This window comes from Frieseomelitta varia, unplaced genomic scaffold (genome assembly GCF_011392965.1).
Source record: "Frieseomelitta varia isolate USP_RPSP 00005682 unplaced genomic scaffold, Fvar_1.2 scaffold_1016, whole genome shotgun sequence".
NCBI lineage: Eukaryota > Metazoa > Arthropoda > Insecta > Hymenoptera > Apidae > Frieseomelitta > Frieseomelitta varia.
In genome coordinates, this window is record NW_025108658.1 from 90,394 (window position 1) to 112,160 (window position 21,767).

The 21,767-nt window shown below is 27.9% G+C and overlaps 1 protein-coding gene and 1 long non-coding RNA gene across 2 annotated transcripts in view; both read left to right on the plus strand.

Moving 5' to 3' along the window:
* Window positions 1-5,622: 5,622 nt before the first annotated feature.
* LOC122537955 lies at window positions 5,623-6,684 on the plus strand. The gene is made up of 2 exons (XR_006308755.1): window positions 5,623-5,761; window positions 6,311-6,684. It is a non-coding gene; the product is annotated as an uncharacterized LOC122537955 (long non-coding RNA).
* A 2,723-nt stretch (window positions 6,685-9,407) lies between these two features.
* Window positions 9,408-21,767, plus strand: part of LOC122538198 — a 30,061-nt gene continuing 17,701 nt past the window's right edge. The window contains exon 1 of the mRNA XM_043672107.1: window positions 9,408-10,019. Coding sequence (XP_043528042.1) covers window positions 9,710-10,019 — 310 coding nt within the window. The 5' untranslated portion in view covers window positions 9,408-9,709. The remainder of the gene's footprint in view (window positions 10,020-21,767) is intronic.

Sequence of the window (21,767 nt, forward strand, 5' to 3'; positions counted from 1 at the left end):
CTTACCCTTGACGTTCGTTGTTATAACTATTCTCGCTAGGCTGGACGCGGTGTCATCACCTAGCCTAGCGATGTTCCGCACTCTGCTTAACGTCGAAGATCGCTGGATTTCGACGCTAGGCACACAGCCACTTGCGGTTTGTACAAGTCGGTGTTCGAAACTCGTAGGAACTTTAGGCCGCTATAAATTAATATTATGTAACTGAAAATATTTATGCTATTATATCAGAAAATGCAGTTATTTGATTATCAAATTTATATTGGCGATGAAATAAAAATTTTACAATATGATCAATCTGTTGATAATCATGTATGGTCTAATACTAAATGGTAATAATTGAATTTACAATACATTTATGGAATCGAATGAAATTCGAGAATTTATCAAATTCACATCAATACCAATATTTCGAAAGCTTTGAGTAACCAAGAAAAAAGTAATCTTCTTAAAGTACTTTTAAAAAATCAGTTTGGATCAATATATATAGGGTATTCCGGTAATAGTAGTTTAACAAATTTCGATAACAAGCTTCATTTTCAACAAAATAGACTTTGAATTTATTTTGTTAAAAATTGTCTTGGTACACGTATACTAAATTTTCAAACTCGATTTTGTTGAAAACGATGCATGTTACAAAAAAATTCTATTTTATAAAATTTATTTTTTGTCTATCGTACTTAGAATTAATTGAATTCAAATATACTTGATAAATTTTCAAACACGATTTTTTTGAAACAAAACCGGAAATTTCGTTCTACATTTTTGACTTTTTTTTTATAAGAAATTATTCGTTGTACGGGTTGTTTTATCATGGTTATCGGAATATCCTATATGTTGATAAGTAATGCTGTCAATGATTTTGTTAGTTACTGAAATATATATTTTCTAAGTTAATTGGAAATTCCTCTTTTTCATCTCTCTGTACTTATAAATTGCAATATAAATAAAATTATTTACAAATATTAATACAATTTAACGAAAATAACGTATAATATTAAAATTTAAATATAATTATTTATTAATAAAATAAATAATAGTAATTGAATTTATAATACACTTATAGAATTGAATGAAATTCGGAAATTTATTTAATCTAAATTGATACTAGATAATATTATGATACTAATCTGAACCTAGTCTATACTAAAATAAATTTGGAAATTTATTTAATCCAAATTGATACTAGATAATATTATGATACTAATCTGAATCTAGTCTATACTAAAATAATGTCAAAAGATTTTGATAAATATCTCAATAATTAAAGCCGAGCAATAGAAACAAATGGAGGAAAGTTATTCAGAATGATGACTTTGACACATTTTAAAGTCATTGAAATCAGTAAGATGACTATAATATATATTTCGAAGAATTATCCTTCTTTCTTTTACTTTTTATTTAAGAAAATGTTAAAATTCAAATTTTCACATTTTCATTTGACTTGAATTAGTTGAGATTATAGTAAGATATTTTATGTAGCTGGTACTTACAATTTTCATGTTAAGAAATAAATTTTCTATGGAACTTTTCATATATCATCTCACCCTTCAACAAATGTTTTAGATCGATAATTTCCAGCAAAACTTAAGTTTCAAACGATTGGAATTTAAAAATAAGGAAAGAATTTTATTTAATATTTTAAAAATATCTTTTCCATTGAAATACACAAATTTATCAAAATTTCTATCGCAGAATAAAGACAATAAAAACTAGGTAATAAAAATAACTAATATTAAACTATCTATTTTCTTTGTAATGTGTGAACTTCATAAACTTTCAATTTCCAGTTAAAATAAGAATTACATAAAAATTTTTGTAATTATAATAATTATAATTTTAAGATAACAATTAAAATTAAATAAAGACAAGGAAGATAGCAGAAAGTTGCAATTGCAATCTCTAAGATACAGAAATATAATATAACTTTAGGATTTGTATATTTAATGAATTAAATAAATTATTTAATCTAGTGAAGCGAAAATTTTACGGAAATTTTGTTTCATTGATCTATGAATCTTATAATTTCAAATAATATTTCAAGAGAATGAAATTATTTCTAGAACCATTCTAAAATATATTTTATGATTTGTATAGTTAGTATAATTTTCGGAAATGCTACAATTAATAAATTCTTAACAAATTAATTGAATTTCAACTATTACCGAAAAATGATAAGTAAAAGAACTTTCACTACCATACATTGTCATTGGCTTTGTCTTAATTTAAATTTGCATTCAGCATTGTGTACTATTAATGATTATTAATGATTATTATGTTGCAGCATTACATTGAGTTAATTAAATACATATATGTATATATTGCATTTACACAAGATGTCTTTATATATATGCAAGGTGTGACCCGCAAATATCTTTTTCAGTTGTGAGAAGGCAAATAATATTTTATATATAATTTGAATGGTGTTAATTGGCCAATATCCTGCAGGTCTTGCTTTTTCAAAGATTGTTTTTTTTCAAAATTTCCAAAGTCATCAATGTTTTTTTTTCAAATAATTACATATCTCTTTCTATTGCATCGCGTAGCTTGTGAGAAAATATTTTCAAACAGGTGACTTCTAAATTCACTTGAGAAGACTCTCAATTAAGAAGAATATGCCTTACGATTGCGTGACACTTTAGTCATGAAAAATTGAAAAAAAAATGTAATATATAAATAAAATTTTTAAATATAAATTATATAATTAATTTACATAATTAAAAATTTAAATATAAAATAAAATTTTTTTAAATGAAACGTTATTTTCGAGAAAATGAGCTTGAAGAAGTATTAATTCCAAACAGTATAAAAATGAATAATCGAAAATATGGAATAGAACTTATTTATGAATTGCTTCATTTCCGAGAAAATTAAATTTAGATATTTGTCATGTATATCACGTATATCAGGTCGATTCTTCATTTCACATATTCAAACATCATTTTCTAAGTTAACAGAATAGAAGTCCTATTTAATCTATTTCATTTTTTTCCTAATTTTTTTTTTATGAGCAATTACATATTTCATTTGTACATAACTTTTACATTTGCTGTATATAATATGTAGTTTAATCAAGTATCGAAACAAATCATTCTTCATACAGTATCCTAATTCATATTTTTCTAACTTATTTTTGTAATTCATAAATATTTAAATTATCCTCCATGCCCAAAACATCACTTTTACTTTCTTCGCTTTCATAAAATCGATGACTGCAAATGCATACATTTCATACATTTCCTTCATTAATATTATATTTATCATCGATCTCTTATCATGTCCAATAATATATCAAATTCTACATTCTTTTTGCTATTATAGTACTGAAAATAAAATGCATTTTATGGTATATCATAATTTTACTCTTTAGGGTAAAAATTACACACGTGAACATCTAGTTTAACGTATCATTTATTGTTGACTAATAACAATAAAAAACTAGTAACAGTAAACATGATTTAAAGGAATACAAAATTCATTTACTTTCAAAATAAAGAAGTAAAGTAAAGAAATGAATTTTTCTTACTTTTTAAGCTTAATTTATTAGGATATTTTCTAGACTCAAAAAACTTTTTCGAAATTTAGATTTTATGACATTCAAATTTAAATCAAATCATAATTGATCTATTGTTATACAAATAGTTTTGAAGCGGCAAATAAATTTGTAAATAAAATGATTTGAGGTTTAAAAAGTAGATTGAATCAATATCAACTTTGAAATATAGAACATAAAATGTAATTCAATGATTGCAATAAAGTAAAAGTAAATGAATGGACAAAGAAATAAAATTAAGTTTAGTTTATCTTAATTTATATCTTCTTCGTGAAATTTAGCAAATTTGAAAATTTAATTTTTTATAAACTAATAGTATAAGGTATAAATGCATATGTTACATTCTTTGTAAGCGTTTTTAATATTTTAGTAGAATTTTGTTTAAAAAACACGGCACGATATATATAATATAATTGTATGTCTAAAAATTCGTAGAACTAATTTCAAAAGAACTTCTTATTTTAAAAATATAATTTTAGTCATGGGTAATGTTATGTATAAATAATATATTATCGATCAAGAGAATCAGCCGAATAATTTTATTAGTATGTCTGATTCATTCATTTGGTAATTTTGAATAAAAAAGGTCATGTACATTCGATTAGCTTGTCTTTTATTTATTTGTTTAAAAAGATTTTATAATTAGAATAATTAAAAATATAGAATATATAGAAAATATAGAATATAGAAAAATAAATTTTTATTTCTGAAAACTTTGAATAGTTCTATGTTTACCTAAAATATTAATCTTCCTTCCGTCTTTATTAAATTATACATGTAAAGAAAGATATAAAATATATGAAAAATAAAAAATAAGTAAATCAAAACTATATAGTGTATATGATTTTTTTTATTCGGATTAATCTACTACACAGAGTGATAAAATTATTCAGTTTCCTCCTGGGATATCCTAATAATTCTGTTTACCTTGAATATCTCTGTTGTTTTTGAAGATATGAAAAAACTTTGTTAATACAAATTATTCAGTACAGAAGGGGCCATAATATGACAGTAATAGTTTCTTTCTTGTGATTTCGAAGATTTTAAGATCACTTTTGTGAATTGAAATGATATATTTTTTGATTTATTAATTGATGCAGCTCAACATTCCTTACAAAAAAAAGTATTAATTTATACATGTCAACAAATTATTAGTTTTGAAGATGTTTTAACTTCAATTTTATAAAATTATCGCATGAAAAATAGTAGTGACAGAAGTATAAAAAAAGATAGGCGTAATACAAAGTTTTTTATATCTCCAAAAACAATTGAGATATTCAAAGTGGAAAAAATTATTGAGCTACCTTGTATATTATTTAAGTATAATTTAAGTTATCAAATTAGGACTTCTAAAATTTCGATACTTTTTCGATATTTTCCATTAGTTCATTAAAATTGAAATTTAAAATATTAATATCTTACATATTTATACAGTATATAGTTTGTACTTTCCCTTTGTTTACAGTTTGATTTAATTACAGCTTTAATTTATGTTCTCACTATTTCACCAAGTATCTTCGATTTTTCACTTCAACTATGACAAATCGAAGACAATTGACACGTGATTTTGGCAGGATATATTTTTCAGATATTTTTAATAAAAATTGAATATTTTTCAATGCAATCAAATTAGCGACATAACATATTGAATAAATTAAATAATTACTATCTGTACATAATCATCATTGGATATAACTTGCATAATTTACATAATTTACTTGATTAACTGAAATATGTAAATATGCTCTTAATTAAATGACTAAATTTGAAATTTTTAGATTTTTATTTAATTTCATAAAATTACTATTAAATTTTAATACATTACGTAATAAATGTTCTTACGAATCGTACGCAGTTGTACGCTCTTTTTTCTAACTAAAGTGAAACTCAAACAACGGAAAAGATTTCACAAGTCCGATTTGTTACTCGGTGAACGATAGACCAGACAAAAATATTTTTCGTGGTCCGTAAACGTTGCGCGTCATGCAAGCGCCGAGAGCCACCACCTTATTCGAGGTTGCGGTGGGTGATGGAACTACAGGGTGGCCAAGAGCCACAGTTGGTTGCGGGCTTTCGTCCTGAGCACATTGTTCGTCTTCGATTAGTGTTACGCGACCTCGTGCGTCATCTCTTCCCCTGTCCCCGGTACGAATCGACGGCTCGTTTAAGCTCGAAGAACTATTTGTCGATTCATTTGTGCTTCCGTTTGAAGTGAGTGCGGGAACACGCGTGAAAATCATCTTTAAACACACGAGCAAAATTTGCATCATCTGTACTTCAATCTATTTATTTTCAATTTCTGTCTTCTTATATCTTTTCACCAGAGGTAAATCCGTGAAAGTTGCACAGTGACTTTTTGATGATTTCGATTTTTTCACTGGTCCAGCGTAAGAAATGTGAATTGTCATTTGGAATTTAAGAAAATCAGTTCATTTGTTAACGTTGAAGGAGATGTTGGATTTTGAGCATACGAGGATTTGAAGAAATTTGGAATTTAAGTTTGAAGGAATTTTGAGATGAAATATGAACGAATGTTTATAAGCAAAAGATCAACAATTATGTTTTCTTTCAAACTTTTTTTAATTATTCTATGTAACTGAGGAAATACACGGAAGAGGTCGAAGAAGCAAATCTTGATTTTATATTAAATCTTTTCAAGTGATATTGAACGGTCTACAGATCTCTAAAGTTAATTTCTGTATGCATACATTGATCGAGATGGAATATTTTATTATTGACGAACTATTTTACTTTCCATAGAGAAAATTCGAGGATGCGCGTGTAAGAGGCGAATGAAGATGACTGACAAAAACGGGATACGAAATTGAATCGCAGTTGATCTTCGCATTTAGACAGTTATGAAAGCGTGCTGCAACGAAATAGGCGGATCTTAAATGTCAAAGGAAACGTGTTCCCGTGGGAACTTTCAATTAAAATTTTATCAGGCCGGGGATAATGGTCGAAGATGGATTCGAAGCTTCATAAAATATTATCCCGTCGTTAAACACAGGGACCATGATGCGGATAATTGAGATAAGACCGTGGAAATCGCATTCGTTGCCTTATTAAATCACTGTATATATTCTGGAAAGATCCGGATCAAACCCTGAAAATATATCATTTTATTCATTTTATTCAGAGTGAATATTTACAAACACAAACGAAATTCTTTTTATATGGATCTATTGAAAGATGTCTTGAATAAAAATAATACAGACAGTTTCTATATTGAAAGAATTTCGTGTTGCAAATTTAAAAGATTCAATGGAAAAGAGAAGAAAATGCAGAAAATGATTAGTCTTTCAGTGACAGTTCCTTTGATGTTGATTGTAAGATCTTAGAGGACAATAGAAAGAAAGAAGAAGAATATGTGGAAAATCGCAACGAAGCGAGGAGGATTACATTCAAAAAATTTACAAGATACATGAATCTGCCGAGGACGGGATCGTGAAAAGTCAGAGCAGAAATTCGATCGCTTTGGACACTGGTCTTCGATGATATGTTCGCACATATACGCATATTTTCTTTTTTTTTTCTTCGAAAACTTGTTTGATAAAAGAATTTAAATTCAGGGATAAACATTTGATAATAAAAAGCAGTTGAAAAGATCTTTTGTCGTGACAATTTAATCTCAAGTTTCGAATTTGCACGTCCTTCCGAATTTGCACGTAAGTTTTCTTGTATCATATTGGTTTCAACACAAATACTTTTAAATGAAACTTAAATGATCAACGTTTTAATCGAATAGTGTATATATCAAAACAATAATTGATATAAAAATAATGTTTCGAGAAAGTACGAAACGTGAATTTTTGTGATTATCATTTCGAACGTAATGTGATATCGGCTAATATCGTCAAGTAATTTCAGAATACACAAAATGGTACTTCTCTTCTTCTTTTTTTAATTTAACACGGTAAACACGACGAACATGAGTGTATGCGAGTTTGTATGTGACTATTTAAAAACTAAGCGAACGAAAATCGTCGGGAAACCCTTGGGATCAGCTGTGTAACGTCTCGAGCATCGAATGTTGACTGTCTAATTTCGCGTGGCCACGATCGACAAGAGGATTCGGAATTCGCCGAGAATGCCAATCTTGTCGACGAAACTGCTGTGGAAAAGCAAGAGGTGTAATCCCTTTAAAAGGGTCCCGAGGTGAGTCTCGACATTGAAGACATCAACAAGCTGGAGAAGAAAAATCGAAGAAAAGGAACGGACATGTGATTCTCCATTTAATGTGTTTCGAAGAATCGTATTTGACAAGACAGATTCAGTGGATATAAGAAGTTATTGTTGTTACTGTTGCATCTTTATTGCGTTCGAATCATATAGTGTAGAAAACTACCACCTGAAGAGATTGGTCGAGTCAGATTTAAGTATTACATATTAGTGGAAGAATTTGGAGATCGTCGAAAATCCATAGGATTTTTATAATACTTCCTAGCCTGACATAGGAGTTACTTTGAAAGTTCCACTGAATTCTTGAATTAAGGAATTTATATTTCATCGTTCAATTTTGGAAGAGCGAATCAATGAAAGGAAAATATATTATGAAAGTTAATCTTTTCTATAAGATTGAATCGGACTAAAAACGAGGTATCAAAAAACCAAACAAAACAAAAGAAGTTGGATAAATGTTTAATATTTCTAAAAAAAAAGAAAATAATGAAAAATAAATAGAAGGAAACAATTGTTTTGTTGTCGAAAAGTTAAAAAGACAGTTTTCTATCGGGAGGTTTTAAAATTATACAGAAGAAGAAGCAAAATGTTGCTAATTTCTGTTCAAAATTTAAACGTATGATTTCTGTGATTGATGATTGTTTGCAGGTGATTTGTATTAGAACGGTCGTAAGCAAACGTTATTTTTTCTCTCGTTTTTTTTGTCAATAAAATACTGCGTACATTCGCTTCAAACTGCGAGAACAAAGCGTTACAATTCGAGAACGATCCTACATTCAAGATCCTAGTGATTAAGAAACTGAAATTTCGAATTAAATTCACGATTATTGCAATTAATTTAAATTGCAAGAAGAAAGACATTTAGTCTGGGATTAGTTATCATTTTTTTTTTTCAACACAAAGCATGTTTACGTGTGTAAAGATTTTAGAAAAAGATTATCAATATTTATTAGTGAATTGGAAATTAGAAGAAGTTGATTACAGCTTACAGATTCGAAAAATACTTTTTCCTACATATAACACACACATAAGATCAGCACGTTCAAAGGATACAATCATACATTAATCAGCAGTATTAAACAATATATAAATTTTAACAGTATATAAATTTTACCCATTTAATATTAATTTCCATGGAAGTACATTAAAATTTGTGATATAATTACAATCTTACTATATGATTAGTTCATCGAAGTGTACTCTAGTGTCTGAATAATGCGTCCACGTCGAATTAAGTTTTACAGAATTGTGAATAATAATTGTGCAAGAACTTGAAATTTTACGACCTATTTTTCTCCTTAAATCTTATCGTTAAAACATTCAGATAATGTTTTAATGTAAAACATTCAGATTATGATAATGCTACAAATTTCGAATATTTCACTAAACGAAGTCTAAAAATAGTACACTCGGAACTCTAACTAAAATCCATAGATCATTATCAAAAAACGAAGTAAAAAACAAAGTAGGCATTTCCAATATCCAAATAGTGTTCAAATAACATAAATCAAGTATTTTATATAAGAAAAAAAAAAGGTATTCAGCACGCTCATTTTTTCTTAAATAGTTATAACAAATTAAATGATTAAATTATATTAAAAGAAGTTCTGCAACACTTAACTAGTATAAATACTATAAATTAATAGGTTGATTAAATGATGACCAGAAAAGTACATTCAAATTTTGATCTGAAATATTGTTACTTACCATTTCTCTTTAAGTGTCCAATAAAAATTAAACCATCAAAGTGAATTAAAAACAAAAAGAAAAAGAAGTATTTCCAACAAAATACTTGAATAATATTACATTTAAATAGTATGAAACATGCTATGTTTTATCAAATAGTGGATAAAAAAGAAAGACCGGTTGTCATACAGTAATCGAGACACGGCCATCAGAGACGACCATGAAAAGAAGAGAAAATTGTCCGGTTGTGAGTCGGATGAACGAAAGTTCCTGCTATAAGAGAGCGCCGGAATGCTGCATGCTGTTATGCTAGGTAGCGGTCCGGGTCGAGGGAGAAACGAATGGTATCCGGGATTTTATTTGCAACGTCGACGACTTGGATGCAGGATGAACCGTGGAGAACAGGAAACCTTATTCAGGCAGAGCAGGCAGCTCACGAGAATCATGCCATCTCACGAGGATCTGGTGCTGAGCGTGCTTAAATCACCGATTAGCCAGCATCAGCAACAGCAACGCCAGCAGTATCATCATACGCATCATTCTCATGAACACCATGTTAACTGCCAAGGTCATCAAAACCACAGGAAGTGCACGCATTCAGGTACACTTGAATTAATTGAGGAAATTCAGTTTATTCTATATCGTGTAACGATCGAAAGAACTTTTGGCTGCTCACTAGAATTACATGAATATTGCTGATTTCTTAATAGGTTAATATTTTGCAAGTAATTAGCATTATTAGTATTAATACTAAAATATTTTTAATATCATATATTTTTATTTTTGAACATATTGAGATTTTTCTGTATTAGATCTTCAAATTATATATTTATGTTCCAACGTATTTTCGTTATTAAAATTTAAATGTTCTATGGAAGAAGAATCACAATGAATGATTTTCGAATCGAATGGTTGTCGACATTAATTTATTTTTAAATCTGAATAATGTCTCATTTGCAAAAGTTAAATTACATCGACAAAGTTTCATGTGAAATTAGTACATTACATTGACAAATATTATTGCAAAAATGATATCTATACGATGAGTTTCATAATTCATATTATTTGTAGATATCTGTATTTTAGAAGTAATTAATAAAAAATATGTCGAATATTTCTAAACTGATATTATTTTCATAATTATTTTTTATTGCATTAAGTGTTGATCTGTATGTATGTCAAAATAATAGAACAGTACAGATCTGTGAAATCTCTATGTATTATCTAAATTTCCATTATCTAATATTCTGTTACTCTAATAGTCTAATATGCGAACGTTCATAATGGAATGATTGCTCATTAAGATTTTCATGAGTTTTGTTTATAATATAGTGTACCTTTTGTTTATCTACTATATGACTTTAATGAGAGTTAACCTAGTAGATCTTTTGTGTCCTAGCACGATACAATATACGAGGAAATAAATTGAAAATATAAGAGCTGTTATAATATGAATAATAAAATTACGAGAGTTAGGTAATCTTAGGAAGGTAATTATAAACAAAAAATGTCATATAATACTTATAATTATAATTTAAAGTATAAAAGAAAAAATACAAAAATCAAATTAATCTTGAATATTTATTATACAAGGAATAAATATGGGAAGTACAGCAACAGCGAATTTAACACATATAAAATAAGCAAATAACACTTGCATAACTATGTTTTTGAATTATAAAACTTATTTTGTTTTATAAGAGTGAATTCTCCAAAAAAGTTGTTGATTTTGGTGCGTGTATTATTGCCTGTATTCTTAAAAAAATATTATAGAAATCGCTTGTATATATATTCTGTGAAATATTTTCTATAAACAATGATTTGGAAATCATTCTTCATACAAAAGTCTGGTTTTTCTAACATTAACTCGAAAAATTCATACATAAAATGCATGTTAGCGATTTCACAATTGATATAATTTACATCCGTGAGTCACAATAATTTTATTTCAAATATCTTCCAATGAACGCAGATTGTGAACTAACCATATTTATAAATTCTTATAAAGATCCCATGATCTACAAATCATACAAAAAAATATATATATTATAATTCTGTTGTAACATGAGATTTATTGTAAATTTGAAGCAACTGCTGAAATAATATTGTTTATTTTAATGTGCTGAATTAATGTTCTTCAAATTTAACGAAATAATCTGTAAAGTTTAATTAGAAAAAAATAATATTTTTAAGTTTTTATTAAATTCATTACTAATTGCGACTATACAAATGATAAAAAAGAATCATATCTACATTTTCTATTAGAATTACTAATAAAGACATAAAAAGTAACTGTATCTCGTGGTCAACTCTTAATCACTTTTTCCAATAAATGTTCTAAATTATTGAGTATATAGATAATTATATAATACTTAGAAATAATTTATAATAATACATAATAAATATAAATATTTAAATAATGTGTATTTAAAAAGTTACAAAATTCAAAATAAATTGGATTTCTTTTTTCTTTTTTTCATTTTGTTTAGGTTGTAAGATACGTAGATATTCTAAGATTTTATGTTCAATTATTAGTAACATACAAAAGTTTTTTTATTATTAACAGTGTCATCAAAATCATACCTCTCTGCCTCATTAGTTGAAGCAGACGACATGGACACAATCAAACTTATACTATTACGTGAATTCTATTTTTCACAAATAGAATACATCATTATAATTTGACCGACTTCGAGAATATTGTTTATGGACAACTTGTCCAAATTATTTTTTCCAAATATTTATCGTATATTCTTCTTACACCGATTTTACAATAATCTTACAAAATTGTATATTAAAGTTATTTATCATTTAGACATTCAGTCATTTTTATTTATAATATCCGAACTTTCTGCGCGAAATGTTAAAGTGTCAATAAAATTAAATAATAACTAAAATTGAAAATGAATAAAATTCCTAACTTTGAATATTAAATTGAATAAAAAAATTTAATATAAGAATAATACAACATATAAGATATAAGAATGCAACACCTTGTTTATTGAATAGACTTTGTTTTGAGCTATACAAAGTATTTTTATTAAATTTGGAAGAAATTATTTAAACGGAAAATATTAAATATGCAATAGTACAATATAAATTATTATAAATTATTGTAAAATATATTTGGACATTATAGAATATTGTTATTGAAATGTAAGAACTTGCAGAAAAACTATCTATGTTAGTAATAAGGCTATATTATGCAGTTTAAGAATCTTTTAAGTGTGATAATTTTTATTTTTAACTAATAAATAATTCATTTAATTAGAAAATGTGAAAAACTTTCTAACTGTTAGGATTTATTCTGTTATAAGTTTTTTGTTAATTGTTTTATATGTTATAGGTTGATCAATTTAATCATATTTCAAGAATTGATCTTCTATTTAATAGGCCAAGTCTCTTATAACTTTGTTCAGTTCATATTCACATTTGTTTTTCTAAATTTTCTATTGTTCAAACTTAAGATTTTGTGTTTATCCCAACGACAATATATGAAATATGTCTACATTTTTTTCTTTTAAATATTACAAATATGTAATATCTCATAATTTTGCTTACTATTTTGAAAACAATATTTCAAAGTGAACTCATTGTTAAATTAGAACAAGATAAATTTGTATTATATACACTCTTGAGAAATTTAATTATAATTGAATCTTACAATTAGCTAAAAATCTAGCTAAAAATCAAATGCTCAGCTACGATTTTATAGATATCTAAACAATAGTTTATACTTATAAGTACAATATTTGCAGATATTTATTGGACAGTACAGTGATAATAGAATAATTTATTTTATAATTGGATGTGTAATCTACATATTTTGAACTCTTTAAAAATATAAAAAAATTTCATATAGAAATCATCATTTCATTGAAACATCTTATAATTGTCCAATTATTAAATCTTACAAATTGAAATTTTTGTATTAAGTTATTTATAGTATATTTTGTATTATTATATATAGTTTTTGTACTAGTTTTCTATCAAGTTTAGGTTCATGAGTATCTACATATTAATTCGGTTTCTAAATAAAAAATCCTTTTTTTTTAAATAAAGAAATCCTTCAGAAAGTCTTTCCTAGAAAAGTCTAGCTTTTGTAATAAGAATAAAAATAAACTAAAATAAATTAAAATATAAAACCTTTTATCAACGTCAAATAAATACTAATCTTTAATTATAAATTGTTTTATTTTTTTATCATGAATTATTAGTCCATTTAATTTCTCGTTCATGTTAACAATCCGAAGATTCTTATTTCGTGATTTTTATAGTAATGGCGTGATTTTATGACGTGCTTTTCATTAATCTTCGTTTTTAAATTAACATATTATTCATCCTGACTCAGACATCACTTTAGCAATTTGTATTTCTTTTCATTCTTAATTCTGTGGAAACCAGTAAAAAAGAATTCAAATATCAAAGATCACGAAGCCGTTTGAAACTGTCCTCTAAGCTGTCGTGATGGTTAGGTGATTCTTGTTTCACATTTCGTTGAAAAATAGGTAACGAGCCGGTGATATTTAGCTTCTTGTATTATATTAGAACTTGGAAGGAAAGTTGAAGTGTAATCTTCTTTTAAAGTGAAACTGAATTCGTGACTATGTGAGATAAAATAATAGTTTTGTTTTTATTGAAGTATATAAGTATATTTGAGAAGAAAGAAGAATTTTGCTTTTTCTTCTATAATTCTTTGTTGGAAGCTACTTAAGTATTTTGAAATTTTTTTAATAAATAGATTGTAGATGTTTTTATAAATTTATATTTTTATGAATATATAACTGAAGAAATAGAAGATAATATATATAGAAATTTTTGTCATCAAATTTGTATAAAAAGCTTTATTCAATTTAGCTTTGAATAAAATTATTAATATTTAAAAAACTGTAATGTGATTATTTATGTAAATTTAAATATATGAATTTTTAGAAACTGAAAGATAATCTTTGAATTATTTAATTAACAACATTAAGTTGCAGATATGCCAATAAAAATGTAATTCAAAATTTTGTCAACATAGTAGATATTTGCAAAAATAAATTCGAAAGTAGGAATATTTGAAAGAACGGAAATTGAAAGTGAAGTCATTTGATGCTGTTATAACAAAATTTTCGTTAAATATAATTTCTAGAAAACATATTGATTACTATTTTTTATAAGTTGTACGTACATTTCCAATTATTTTATCTAACTGCAAGATATAACATTTGGAAATATTAATTTGATCTCATACGATAGATTTTATAAAATTAAAGTTATAATATCTACTGCATTAATGGTCTTTCGACATCTTTCTCTATCCTTTCTTTTTTCTTCGGAAACAACAAATCGGCTTCAGTCGCGGCAATATGGTTCCTGATGAATATTTCGCGGCTCGTTATAATTGTTCGTACTTCTGATTCTTCTTCCGTTAGTATCTCCAGCAAATTGCATGTAATCGTTAAAATTTATCTACACTGCTAATGGTCTATGCTTGAAAAAGAGAAGACGCACCAACGATAAATGTGCAGATAATTCGAAGCAATTTATTAGCGTAATGTGTATTTAGCGTCCATGTTCGTGCATTTTTATTTCAATATTCTAATTTTTTTTGTCCGACGAGATACTGGAGGCTCGATCGTTGTGATTTTGTTTAGCCAAGATGATTCCTGATTAGTTCTTACGAGGGAAAAAATTAAAGATAAAGATTGTAAAACTGTAGTGTTTATTTAATGTTTGTTTGAGGATATAATTTTTGCCCGAGTGAGGTACTCTACAAATTTTAGGGTTTTGAAAGGACAGCCCAGAGAAGCCAGCTTAGTTAGCATAATTGAGACATTTATATTATCGAACGCATCTTGGATTTACGCAATCTTTTGAGCTTATCACATTAAGTCCCACTAGAGAACAGGATTTTTTTTATTCTTTTCGAAAAAGTTAATAAATTTCTTTTTAGGAGGTGAATTATATTTAACTGTGTCAGTGATAATATTAATGAAAAATGCGTATTTGCGACTGGAAAGTAAAGCATCGTAATAATTAGAGAAGAAGTCTATCTAACGGTTCTCGAGAGCATGGGAAAATTTTGGCCAGTCAGTACAATTCGATTTAAAGTTGAAAGATTTTTTCTCGTGATAATTTTTACTTACCTTATTATTAAAACAAATAGGGAAGTGATCAGAATCTCAAGTCTCGTCGTATACAACAGTATTAATTTTATCACAAATATTCAGAGTAGAAAATAAAAGATCAATATTAGATTTAAAATTTTTGTGAATATATATATGTATGTATATATGTATGAGTTGTCATTGTGTAGTAGATCAGCGGTTTCAAAAGCATTATCTTCTACCATTGTTATTTATTTGTATATGTACAATTCCTATTAGAGTGATGTGTGTTAAAGTTACCTACAAGGACTTTAACACTAATATTTTGGACAATTAGATCTTGTATGGGAATAAGGCCTGGAACTCTAAAGCAGACAAATACATATCGAGTTCTGACTTTACATTATTTAGACAAAAACCGCATAGATCAACTGAGATGTTAGGAGATTTGCCAAAAAGCTACGTTTTTAAGAATAAGAATTAGAATTTTTCCACCTTTTGAATGGGTTTTGTCCTTCCTGAATTCTATGAATCCTGAGAAACTGAAGTTGTTCTTTTCATTTTCAACGAAGATGAGGATGTCAAAATTGACTAACAATAAGATGGACTGAATTTCCGGGTGCTTAGAGCGAAGACTTCTCGAGTTTCAGAAGAAGACTTGCGATATAAAGCTTGTAGCCATGAGTAAATTTAATCTAATTAGAGTTTTCTTATAGAGTTTTTTAAGAGAGAAATCCTCACTCGCGGCATTTTATGGAAGCGTTTAACAATTCTTGTGATGTATAACAATTTTTGTTTTATGCTTCGTAAGGTAGTCTTTTAAAAAGGAAAGCATCTTTATTATAGAGCTGGTATGTCCTTTATGTGGTTAAACGCCGCTTCCAGGATTTTGGAATTTTCATATGTATTTACTAGGAACTGTAGACAATGAAAGTTCAAGTTTTGAATGGGATCCGAGATGTAGTCCGAGTGGTTTTGAATGGGATCCGAGATATCCTTAGCAGGCAGCAGTAGTAAGGAGAGTTCTTCTAGCGAAGTCTCTGTCCTATTAGCCATTTTGCGTTTCTTGATTTCTTTGGAACAACTACTTTGTCTGTTGTCATCTTTGACAACATTCAATCGTTAAAGCAGCTGTTGGAAGAGCTGGAGTCAGTGAGTTTTGGGAAAGAGTGTTGTTTTTAAACTAAACAGGGTGTTGCTTCTGTTGTTTTCCGCTTGCAGTTTTTGTAGTAACGATGTAGCAGAAGTCTGGAATGGAAGTAAGGCAGGAAAAGATTTCGGCTGTTTAATTTGGACGAATGGATCAGTAACTGTTTTGACAAAAACTGAGGTGTGTAAAAGTGGTAGCTGAGGGTTCAAATTTTTGCAGAATTTAACCATATGACCCTCTCTCTTGCAAAAGAAGCAGACTACTTTTTCTGTTGACAGATATATCCAATAAGATGTGTTGTTGTAATTTATTTAATTATTTAGATGGATTCAGGTATGTTTGGAATTTTTTGGATTGGATGTATATATACATCTGATAATGAAAGCTCAAGAAGTGTGCGTATCCAGGATCATTTAGACCCGCTCTTCTAATGAAGAAGATAGGTCTAATATTTCATTCAGCAAGCTCTTCAAGAATGACGGACTATGATTGACGGAATTATAGGGCATACGTTGGAAAGTATGCGTTTTGATTTAAATGCATGGTCGAATTTCCAGGGAGTGAGATTTTATATTTTGTGTGATTGTCAGTTAACCTGCCAGCCGTGTGCTTACTATTCAGGTATAAGTAAACTCGGCCGTGAAAAATTTTGGATATAAATTTGATATTCGACCGATAAGTTTTTCAATTTCAAAAATATATTCTTCAATTGAAGCTCCTTCGATGGAATCTAATATAGCTTGCTTTCGTGTAGGAAATTGTGATTGCTGAGCAACTTGAATGTATGAGGCTTTAGAAGAGATATTTTGAATGAGAATAATCCATGGTTTAAGGTTAAGAACGTTCAGGTTGCTTCTATAGTTAGAAACACTATTTAAAAAAGAACAATAATAGATTAGGGATTAACCTAGAGCAAATTTTGTTCCCAGTAAGGCATAAAGGAGTGAGCATGCACAGAAAAACAAGATACACAAAAAAACAAAGCATTTTCCTATCGTTCAAGACACTATCCGATTGAAACTCTACTTATTGACTCTGCCAGAATAGAGGATAAACATTTGAATTAGCATTTTTTCAAATAATTTGAACAGATTTGATGAGAAGTTAATCGGACGATATGAAGTTATCGCAAGTGCAAATTTTTCCGATTGTGGATAAGATGATTGCAAATGATATAAGAGAATTGAAAAAAGATAATTCCCAGATGTTGCATAATATGGCGGCATTAAAATGAAAGTTGCAAGGACTGTCTTCGGTAGTTTTTTTGATTCACTTGTTACTGATGAAATCATGACGAGGGACTTAGGATTTGTACGTTTAGCTAATATTTCTTTCTTCTGTCGATGTAAAGAGTACGATAGAAAAAGACATTTGGACCTACGTACTGTAATTATAGATATTTAAGTTTCGTCAGAAATAGATGTAGCATGTAGGATGATTTAAATATCTCAGCCAAATAAGACGCAAGTAAGTTGACTTTATCAAGTAGGACTCCTTGCCCAGCAATTTTCAAGATGGATGAGCAAGCAGTCCTATGGATAAAGCCAATTTACTTGAAGAAAAGCGAAGATTGCTTGTTGAAAATGAGTAAGCTGCCCAGTTGCTTTCCAGAGAGTATGGAACAGATTTCCGAAAGAATCAGTCATAGAAGACAAAATTCATTTTTCACAAGACAAAACAAAATTTCGAAGGATTTTTGAAGATTTTTTAATAGCGTTATTTAGTCTTCTGGATGTTTGCTGTTATTTCAATTTTTGCTGTGGATTTCTTTCACGTAATATATCGGAATAGTTTTTAGCGATTTTGTACATTCGATTGTTGGATTACACGAAATGTGCAGGTTTATACAGTAATGACAATTACAGTAATTTTGAGCGTATTTATATCTTTGACATGTTTTTCACTGAATTATTTCTCTTTTTCATTAGCTGGTTTGATAGAATTTTCTATTTGATCGATATTACAATCTTATTATTAAATTTATAGTAAATAAAGCACAATGAAAGAGAATTTTGTGTAATTTTACGTTTAATATTGCTGATACTGCTAATTATTTCGTGTCTAGATCTTTTTCTAGATTATTTCGAGATTATCTAGATCTACTGAGTAGAATTACGCGATATGAGTTTTTATGTTTTAATTGAGTGAAAATTTGCTTTTGACGTCTTTATAAGCAAAATATGCTGGCATGATTTTTACTTTGTTATTATTTATTTTTAATTTGAATTTTTGTTTATTAACAAGTCTTTTCTAGAAATTTTATCATTATTTATATATCAATGACATTATCGAGATATATCGATGATGGTCTTTTTGCGGTAGATGACTGTCAGTTATGTCGATATACAAGGAGTCAATACTGAGAATCTATTAAATACATTCTATTTTATATTAATACTTGTTGTTTGTCTCTGTTTGACTTAGATATTTTTAATTGCAATTTTTTTCTGTTTCTACTTTGTCCTACTCTAGTCGAAGTATTTTTCTGTCACAGAATCTGATTGTTAGCCTACATTGACTAATCAAGAATTAGTGAAAAACGTAATACTATTTTGAGCTAAGTATAACCGGTTTAAAATGAAGAGGATCAGGTGTTTATCTTTGTCTTATTCTTCTTTGTAATATTCTTCAGCATGATTTGAATTAGTATTGTTGAAGTAAGTTCTAGTCTGCAGCTTGAAAAACTTGAGTCATGATCCTAATTTTAATGGCTTGAACTTCAAAGATTTAAGTATTGAGCTGCAAAAGCCGCAATAAACAGTATCATAGACTATCAAATGCCATATATCAATGATAGTGACATATTATTCAGAAGCAACTTTAAGATCTTTGAAAGCTAAGTCTTAAAGTTTCAATCTCAAAATTTCGAAAGATTGAACTTCAACATTAGTCTTAGTCTGTAAAATTGAATCTTGAAGCTTTGAAAACTGGAGTTTTATACATCACTAATTTGAATATTATTAGGTATTACAGTTGTTTTTCTTTGTCTGTGAATAGATAAACACACACTTTTTATAAACTCTCGGAGCTTAGTTTTACTCGACTAAACAGTTCAACAGCTAGCACGCGATAGGATTAAAAAAATAAAGATTAAAACGTAACAAATAACATGATTGGCGAATAAGGATTATAAATATTCGCTTCATAAAATATTAACTTGCAATATTGTGCTTACAGCGTGATTTTAGTAAAACAGTTTTTTATTTTAGGTATATTATTTCAATTATGTTTCTGTATATAATAGAATGCTACATAATAGTAAGAAGATAATGTGCATTGAGTGAGAATAGTTAAATATTTTACAATGTTTTTTGTAATAGGAAACAGTTGTTAAGATCAGCGTTGCATGATAAAAATAATTCTTTTATGTGATAAAAATAATTCTAAGATTATGAAAATCTATTCTTAAATAGAACAGTAGATATTGTTCTGAATAATTGACATAATATAATACTTGGTTATATTGTATCGACTGCCATTTAATATTACACTTGATAGAATAAAATAAATAATTTGATTAAAAATTTATAATTGTTTGATAAATTCCAGTAATTGATTCATTCTTAATCTCATAAAGGAATACCTATATTTTTTCCGATTTTATTAAGAAACAAAAAATTGAAATTGCATGACTATAGTATTCAGAATATAAATAGGAAAATATAAACTCAGCTTATTGCGTTATGGAAAATTTTATTTCTCTTTCTATCTTTTCTTCGTTATAAAATATGATTTTAAAATACATTTCCTATATTAGCCATGAATTAGTCATATTCTAACAATTCTTAAAGTTATATGTTAGAATCAAAAATTATCAAAATAAATTTTGATTAATTTTATTGATATTTATCAGATATATATATATACACACTGCATATATATATATGACCCGACCGATCATTACCCGATCAGACCCGAAATTTCGGGTACCCGCACGCCCCTGGAAATTTCATATTGTAGCTGTTCTAAAATCCTAAGATTACAATGCGATTTGGTCTTTTTTTTTCTTCTTTTATTGAGCGTTTTGGTTTGATCTAAATTTACGCAATGGTGCTGTTTACATAATGCACTCGTTAAATATAATATACTTTGCGTCAAAAAGTTTTATTTATGAAAGTTTTGTTTTGTTCTTTTCTGATGAATAATAAGGAATGGCCATTCAGCAGGACAACCTTACAAATAACATAGGTTAGTAAAGGTCAAGATAACTAACATAGTGAAGGTCAAGGTCCGCCAAATAGCAGCTTTGTCTAAAATGAAGCTTTAGATGAAAAAATTTTATTCTTTTTTTTAGATTTCACTTTTGATTGTGTAATCAGTTATATTTTAATATTATTGGAAAATAAATGTTCTTTCGTATTTTGAAACATCTATTTATGGTATGAATCTATAAGCCTGAAATTCTCAAGCTTGTTTGTGAAGAAAACTATTTCCTCTATTTTATATTTCAAACTATATAATCACATTGGGATGTTAATATGGCAGGATATACATATATATGTAGATATCACATGGTCAATGAAATATCATTCTAACACTAAACATATTACGCAAAGAAAGCAAAATAAATAATTTTTTTCAGATATGTATTTAAACGTTTTATTCGATCGTCGTTTGATTGATAAATGTTTTTTTGTAGCTCTATGAGAAGAATCAGGGATTGAAAGTCGAAAATCGTGACTATATATTTATATTGCGACTTATACTGTATACAGGGTGTTTCGTAACTTGTGGGACCCACTTCGGGAGCTGATAGTACACCTAAAAATAATGAAAAAAAAGTCATACAAATATATGTCCTATCTGTCTTTGTTTATGAGATATAATGAATTTTCTGTTTTAATTATTTTTACAGAAGATGTTTGAAATGCCACCTTGCATTTGAAGACAAGCCTGCACGCGTCTTGTCATTGATCTAGTTACTCTCTCTATCATTCCGAATTTGTCGGAAGCCTTTCTCTATTCTATTTCGTAGTATTTCAGCATTTTCAACCGATGTTGCGTATACAATAGATTTCAAATATCCCCACAAATGAAAATCTAATGGATTCAAATCCGGAGAACGAGCAGACCATGCAATAGGACTTCCACGACCAATCCATTTATT